We start from the raw sequence: 8,601 nt of genomic DNA, 5'->3' as shown, positions 1-8,601 counted from the left end.
TTTTGAATGATTCTCTGTTTTCAGTAATAACTTCTTTGAAAGAGATTGTACTGTTATTTTTGTTTTATTTTTCTCTTGCAATATTTGACCAGTTGAAATAAAACAAGTGTTACAGCCTGTTGAATACATGTTCATGTGAGATAAAGCAATAATAAAACGTTGGATACTTAAGTGCGCCACTGAATTCTTTTAATGTTTTTTGATCAAACTGGATTAAACATGGACACAATCTTGAAAATGATTCCAAAGCAGCTCAATATTAGATGACACCTTTATTGTACTTTTATCCACTGCAGATGTTAAAACTTTCTAAATGGAGGATGTTTCTCTCTCATCATCTCAGTCTTTCCTGCTTATCCAATGATCTGAAATGAACAAAATGGCGAAGAAACATGATATTTTAATAGTTTAATAAGATACAGTTGTGATCTGTATTGCTTGTTAATTACATATATAGTGTTTATAATAATAATAATGATGATGAGATCTTATGACTTGCACTTACGCCACTGATCCAGCTGGAGTAGGCAGACACACGGGTGAAGACTGTTGGCTTCTTGGTGGTGTTACAACCCAATGAAGACACAAAGCTGGTCACACCGTGGACGACGTACTGACCACTGACCTGACAGTTCAGAGGGCCGCCAGAGTCACCCTAAAAACAGGGCAAAATAAAGCATTTTACTGCATTGTGATTTCACTGCATACTGATAGTTCATGATCTGTTTGAGAGTCATTCTTACGTTACATCCAGAGTCAACTCCGCCACCAGCGCAGACCATGGTGTTCTTCACGGTGCTTCCCCACCAGTCGCTACGAGTGCAGGTGCTGTAGTCCACCACGGGCAGATAGGCCTGTTTCAGCTGAGCTGACAGTGACCCACCAGCTGCACAGAGATCAGAGCGAGAGAAACGAGTCAGGTATGATTTCAGGCATCATCGTGGCTGATGTGTTGCACTTGAAGCTAGACTGACTGGACGTGCGGCCCCAGCCGGTGATGTAGCAGGGGTTGTTGTGGGGCAGAACCTGTCCGGAAGGTGGCAGGGTGGCCAGCTTCACATATGAGTTCAGAGTGGCACTGGAGGACAGGCGCAGAAGGGCGATGTCATATCTGAAATACACAGAATGGACAGGCTACAAGTTAGATTTCACACAGTTATGATGCTAGGGGGCGCTATAACATTAGGAAACCTTTGAAACAATCGTGTTTGTTGTGCTGATGTGATAGATATGTTACATTAACGTTAGGTCTAAAAGTTGATACAGTCAATTAAGTGGAAAAATTTAATGCTTGGTAAAAGTTATATTGCATGATTGTTGCATTGATTGATATGTTGAAATTACTGTATTTTATGTGTTAGGAATAATTACTCAGCTGGGCATTGTTCCCATAGAGAAATTTTTTAAAATATATTTAAATATTTTTCAAATTATACAAAAATGGCCCATAATATATTTACAATATATATATATATATATATATATATATATATATATATATATATATATATATATATATATATATATATATATATATATAAATATATATATATATATATTTACTATCAGTATATTGTTTTGTATATTTTTGAAAATACATTTTATAAATATATATATATAATTTATATACATTTTTAAAGCAAATAAATATAAATAATTACATTTTTAAAGCATTTTTAAATATATTTTGGTCTATGTATTTAAATCCAAGAAAATACATTCACATAGGCCACATATTTACCAAGACTCAAAAAAAGAGAGAAATAATAAAAAAAAAATTTTGATGCAAATCTCTGACAGCTGAATGCCACAGCAGACCAGTCACAGTCAAACATTTCAGAGATCGTTGAATATGTTGTAATTGCTGAAGAAGTGAGATATAATAAGGTTGTAATAACTGTTGATGCACTTGTGTGCTGATATGTCAATACAGTAGGCCTACTATTTGTGTTCGTTAAAGTTATGTATAATAGTTGATATAGTCGAGTTTGCTGAGTTAAAGTTGTACATGTTATTATATATTGTGTATAATTGTCATGTATGTTGCGTATGTCATGTGTATTCTTTACACACCCGGAAGCCACATTGTTGCTGTTCCAGTTGGGGTGGATGTAGACGTTGCTGACGCTCATGTACTGCTCGCGACCCTCGTTGGTGTTTAAGTTGTGGTCACCCAGGACAACACGCCAAGTTCTCGAGCTGCACAGGAAACACGTTCGCGTGAACAGAGGTACAGTCAGGAAACAAGCATACACTTCTGGATTGATTACATTTAGTCGACGCTTTCCTCAAGGAAAATATTTTTATAGTGCTTTATACAATAGAGATTGTTCATTTCAGTAACTATAGTTATGAAAATATATTAAGTTAAAAATATATGTAAAGTTCATTCATTATTAAACTATTTAATTTCACTATGTAAGCTTACTTCCACCACTGATTTAAAAAAATTAATAAATAAATGAAATGTGGTAATTTTACACCATACAATTCTGGCAAATTTTCCTGTGATTTTGTCTCGCAGTTCTTCTAAGAAAAACTGTCAGACTTGAAACTTGAAATGGCGAGTTATTGTAAAACTCTCAACATCAATTGAATATCAATTAAGAGAAAATAGCATTTATATCCCACAATTTTGACTTCATTGCTATGAGAAAACAAGTCAAAATTGTGTATCACGAATCGATTATCTTTTAAGTCTTTCGCAAACACTGAAAGTGAGCTATAGCTGCCACCAGAGGGCAGACTGCAACATTTATACTGTATGTGTGATCTCTCACAGATGTCTCAGATGTGTTTGTTATTTTTTCACCATCTGCTGTAGATACAGAAAGCTTTCATTACGTGTCAACGCAGTGGGCAGCAGTCATCACCCAGTTAGCTCTGATCAGACTCCCACCGCAGGTGTGATAGTAGCTGCCGCCAGACAGGTACTGGAGAGAGATCTGGGAAAGAGAGGCACTGGATGTGTGAGAATCAGAAGATTTGAGGGGGAAAGCAATAGAAACACTCTGCTTTCAATATGAGGGTTCTTTGAAACTTAATTAAAATAACCCAACAAGTATAGACCGGACTTAATTCATGCTGAAAATGCAGCTTGAAGTGATTTTACTTTGTATCAACCTGGTTTTTAATGAATTATGGTGGGGCTGTTGCCAGCCCGGCTTGTAGACCATCTTTGTCAAGACCTTCAACCATACTGAGAATAAATATATTGATCACCTTATACCACCATATCCATTTAGAGGTGGAAAAAACACCAAAACTGCATATTTATTGAGTTAATGTTCCGGTGTTTTACCTGCCAGGGCCAAGAGTTGGGTTGAGCCACCTCTCCTCCAACGACCCTCTCCTCAGGGGCCTCCTCCAGATATCTGGGCTCAGCCATGGCTGGATACAAAATACACACTTAGACATGCTAGCACTACAGTATTATTGTAGTTTAAGTTTATATAGACTTCATATTTAAAGTTCTGAGTATTGCATGCATTTGTTAATTTGGATAAATATAAAAAAGTTTAATGCAAATGATTCTCTCAATAGAAACAGACAGATGTCTTACCCAGGGCGACCAGCACGCTCAACAACAGGATCCTCAGCATGTTTGCAGTCTGTCTGAACTTTCTGCACTCTGAACACTTCTGTCATCCATATTTATGTGGCCGCAGAAGTGGACAGAACAGGTGTTTTCTCAAGGCTGATGCCCACAGGTGTGTGAACCTCACACATTTCACCACTGCCAAGGCCAATGTGCCAGTTGTGTTTGTGGAATAAACTTGTTTATCCAGCATGACACAAACACTTGACCTGTATTAACTTTCAGCATTACTCTTTTGCTTCTTATATAAAGCTCCTGTAAAGTATAATATAATTTTTATGAACATGATGACAGTCAGTTTATTAACTCTTGATTATATTATATTGCTATAAATAATTATTTTTATTTTATTTATTTAAGTATATTAAAGGTAGGTTTATATATATATATATATATATATATATATATATATATATATATATATATATATATATATATATATATATATATATATAAATGACAACAAAATGACAACAAAAACTCAAAAATGCTATACTATTAAATGTCAAAAACGCTATATATATATAATAATAATTATACACCATAATTGTGTAATTTTGTAGCATGGAACAGTTCTAAATATATTCATAATGATATCTGAATCAGGTGCTTAAGTGAATGACTTTTTATTACTTAACTAGTTTCCATTTATGCTGATGGTTTTGTTGTGTGAATTGTGGGGTGTGTTTGCTGGTTCACTGCCAATATTGATAAGGAAACGTTGGCCTCGGCATGATAAGACTTATATTTATCATTTCCAGGAGTCACAAATGTCAACTGTTGAAGAGAAATGGACTATTTAAACAAGACTAAATTTAATATTCGATGCAGAGCACAGAGATCTTACGACTCAAGTGATTACAGAGAGCTCATACAGTATGTTACAAGACCGCCAGAAATCTGTTTACTATACTGTGACAACACAGATACTGTGAGTAACTCTTACTTTGACTAAACTACTACTGTCAATGTAACTTCTACTGCTTTACTGGGTTTCAATGACACTTTTTTAGCTGAACACTAGAGGGAGGCATTACACAGCATACTGAAACCTGCATATTAAACTTATTCTCTTCTGGAAACTTCCATTGGTGTGGCTCAGAGCCTTCCTTTACCTTCTGTTCTTTTCCACTGTTGACGCGAACATCATGTGGTACACAGGTAATTTATTCGCTGCACTCTGTGTGTTTGAGGAGTTGCTGACCACCGCTGACCTCAATGTGATGACGTGACCTTTCACTCTGACTAAAAATATTTATTCTTCTCACTTCTTTCCAAAGGTCACATGCTGGTCACCGAGGTTCCTTCAAAGAAATCACATCCCATTTAAATCAGGGGGAAATCTGAGCAGGTCTGACTGAATTATTTGTCTTAATCTTGAACACATTTTTTTCTTACCGTATTTTTGTAGATTTTGCAAGATGAATGTCAATGGATTTTGTAGAATTTTTTCATCTATTATTCATATATAAGTGTTCCTGTAGATCAAGTGGTAGAGCATTGCATTAACAAGCCCAAGGTTGGGGGTTTGATTCCCTGGAAACACATGATAGGTGAAAATTGATAGCCTCAATGCACTGTAAGTCGCTTTGGATAAAAGTGTCTGCTAAATGCATAAATTTAATTAAATTTTTAAAATGTAATATATTAAAAAAATGTAATCCTATCCAATTTTAAAAACAAAATTGGGCATTTTTTTCTGTAGACAAAAACAGATATTCTATATTATGTTATTATAATACTTAAATGTGAATAAATATGACTATTTACATTTTAATTCCACATTTTCCTAAAAAAATATTACTAAAGGGCAGTAAGTAATAATGAACAGAAGCGGACCCTACACTGAACCTTGAGGAACACCAGAGGTAACTTGAGATTGCTTTGATTGATCTTTGATTTAATTTTAGAAAATGCACTCAGATTGAGCCAAAAGACCAGAATCTTCTGCCATCAGCAGGTAATTAGTGATTCTGACAGCAGTAGCACTATGATGTGAAAAAAATCCTGACTGAATAATATTGAGTTATCTTTGATATTGTTCACCCCCTGCAAAATTTTACTTTTTCTACATTGCTGCTCAGAAAAGTAAAACAACATCAACAAAAAACAACAACAACTTCAGACCTTCTATAGCTGTACAGATTATGAGTTTGATTCTCAAAACTCAAAATACTAAGCAGTGGCACATTTACCAGACTGACTCTACATGTGAGCATCTTTAGTCATATCTTGCATGTCTAACTCTTTGACATTGGCCTTGACTTTGGTTTTAGCTTCATTTGGCTCATTCCCAGCTCAGTCTTCAGTCCTGAGCTCATAAAAACTTCTTTCACACAGCTTCACGATGCAAATAGCGGCCATCCAAAACTCGTGATTGCTCGCACAAAAGATCCAAGCACAATAGGAAGACCAAATCACCTTTAATACCATCACTAATTAAAGCAGAAGTCATTAAAGCGCCTGCGTTTGGATTATTTTCTTATCAGAGTCCATTAGAAAGATAGTATTCCTGACTGGAAATTGAGCCGGCGCTGACGCCAACATCGGGGCCTTTGGGCTGAGAGCAGAAGTGGCCCGTCTGTGGCTCTACCACTTCACACAGGCTTCAGTCGCTTCATCCTTAACTATCACGGCACCTCTGAGAATCACGTCTGAATCAAACGTGTGGATCAGATGGGGAGGATGTTTTAATTAAAGATGTTTGTTCACGATAGAATGTCATCACTTAATGAAGGGAGGATTTGAGCTCCCACAAATGAGTATGTGAGGTTTAAAAGTTAATGACTTGTGCTGATGAAATTCATGGGGGGCATTCAGAACATTTCCGAGATTTTTCTCACGGAACGAGACTGCATTAAGTCAGAACTTTAAAACGGTTAGATAACCCCCAAAAGTTGGAGTAAATGTTCTTGTCTACAAGAAAATACGCCCTGTATAATACTTTCCATGTACGCTATGTGAAAGTGCATTTTTAGAATCTCTCTGGTTCATCTGCCGATACATTTTTAAAGCTATAGGTCTCTTTTTAGATGACTTGAATTGCAGTAGATGTTTCAGAATTGCAGATTGAGAGAAATAGTAAGTACCACAGCATAAACATAATGAATGCCTCTTTGCAAACGGCCTCAAACCAGCTTTAAAAATGTGGTTTAACATTTGAGTTATAATTCAATTTGAGTTCTTTAGAAACTATATAAAGATTAATACGTTTTATAATATTTCTTTCTTTATGTATTTTACCTCTGATCATTTTTATTTATAAAATTATGTCTATATATTTTATATATAGACCCTCACTGCAGGTCTCTCTTCCGCTGTGTCCTGTCGTCATGAGGGTGTCAGCAGAGGTAGCTGTGTCCCAGCTCATCATCCAGCAGCACTCCATCAGATAACGGGAAACTCGACGCCATATCGGGAGATTTTATTCCATTTCTGAGAGCGCCTCGCAGTCTGCAAAGAATGCTGCAGATCCCGTGGGGTTCGAGAACACGCTCTGAACGCTCCATCTCACACACACTGGCCGTGACCCCCGCGGACATACGTTCCCTGCGCGCATTGATGCAGGTTCATGACGTCACATGCAGGTGAAAGCTCTCAGAGCTTGTCATGTCAACAACCGCGTGTTCCCCAGAGACACGTCACATTCACAGAGGTCAAACAAACACTGCTTTATTTTATTCATACATACTTGATAGTCCGCCTTAGAATATATTGATTCCTATGTTATTAAGGCTGTAATAATAATTTTACATTATATTGAGATACAAGAAGTTTAAATTTTGAATCAGGTATAGTAATGCCATATCAAATATGGTAAGGGCACACATTTGGAATTTAAATATATTATTTAGAAATAGTATATGCAATATTTAAAACTTTGTAGATCATAATATCATACCACAAGCATATAGGCCTATGTGTCTAACATAATTATTTAATGCCAGATTTTTTTGCCAGAATAAGCCATTTTTATTTTCCATTTTTATTTTTAATGCAACATGTCATGTGATTTAAATTATTTATTTAATTTATATTATTTTAGTCATTTTTTTTTTTCATTTTAATAGTTTTTGTTTATGTCTATTTAACTTTTATTCAGTAAAATTTTGGTTTTGTTATTTTTGTACACCAAAATTAAAATAAGAAATGTTTTTATATTTTATTTCAGTTAAAATTTATTTAATTTAAATTCTTTATTATTATTATTATTATTAATGGTTTTACTTTTAGTTTTGGTTAACTATAATAACCCTTATCTATTGGTACACTCATGCATGTTATTGATTTAGAATCATTTATTTTTTGTTTAGGGTGATTTGAACAGTCCCAAACAAGTTCTAAACTTGGGCCAGTATGTGTAAACAATTAGAATTCCCAATAAATCACATAGCAACACACTAAAACAGCTTAGCAACTGCATAGTGATGCTCTAGCAATCACTTACTATCTTAGTAAGAGTTTGTAAACATAAAAACATAGTTATACATACAGATATTTACGATTTCAACTCACATTCAATTTATTTGTAGCACAGAGCCTGAAAATCACACGGATTTGAGGCAGCTCTTCATCAGAAGATTGTGTATCGGCAGTTTGGATTTTAAAATGTGAGCTAGACAGCTCTGCATTTCCATAAATGATCTGAGCGAAGCGCCGGGTGATGTTTTGATTGATTGGCACTGGCTGACGTGTGGTGTATTGACTTCATCATTCCTCTTCTATCTGCAGGTGGTCTTGAGTGATGTCACAGGTCAGGGTCACATGACCATGTTGACAGCGGCCAACGCAAGACCGAGAGCAAGGCCGAGCAGCAATCAGTGACCGTGAAACTGATCAGGCTACAAAACCAAACAGAGCATCACACCCAGAAGAACCGAGAGAACATCTATCTATCTATCTATCTATCTATCTATCTATCTATCTATCTATCTATCTATCTATCTATCTATCTATCTATCTATCTATCTATCTGTCTGTCTGTCTGTCTGTCTGTCTGTCTG

At 35.6% G+C, this 8,601-nt stretch overlaps 1 protein-coding gene and 1 long non-coding RNA gene across 2 annotated transcripts; one reads left to right on the top strand and one right to left on the bottom strand.

Moving 5' to 3' along the window:
- Positions 1 to 253: 253 nt before the first annotated feature.
- LOC127988514 (elastase-1-like) lies at positions 254 to 3,703 on the bottom strand. Its single transcript, XM_052591320.1, has 8 exons — positions 3,563 to 3,703; positions 3,302 to 3,390; positions 2,845 to 2,945; positions 2,074 to 2,199; positions 975 to 1,111; positions 744 to 886; positions 506 to 655; positions 254 to 365 (listed from the first exon to the last, which is right to left on the bottom strand). The coding sequence occupies exons 1-8, from the start codon at positions 3,600 to 3,602 to the stop codon at positions 354 to 356; spliced, it is 798 nt and encodes a 265-aa protein (XP_052447280.1). The 5' UTR covers positions 3,603 to 3,703; the 3' UTR covers positions 254 to 353.
- A 666-nt stretch (positions 3,704 to 4,369) lies between these two features.
- On the top strand, positions 4,370 to 6,623 carry LOC127988547 (uncharacterized). Its single transcript, XR_008161740.1, has 3 exons — positions 4,370 to 4,529; positions 4,879 to 4,949; positions 5,408 to 6,623. It is a non-coding gene; the product is annotated as an uncharacterized LOC127988547 (long non-coding RNA).
- The last annotated feature ends 1,978 nt before the right edge of the window (positions 6,624 to 8,601 follow it).

This window comes from Carassius gibelio, chromosome B22, assembly GCF_023724105.1.
Source record: "Carassius gibelio isolate Cgi1373 ecotype wild population from Czech Republic chromosome B22, carGib1.2-hapl.c, whole genome shotgun sequence".
In the NCBI taxonomy this organism is placed as follows: domain Eukaryota; kingdom Metazoa; phylum Chordata; class Actinopteri; order Cypriniformes; family Cyprinidae; genus Carassius; species Carassius gibelio.
The sequence above is the reverse complement of the archived record's forward strand: the minus strand, read 5'-3'. Positions and strand labels throughout refer to the sequence as shown.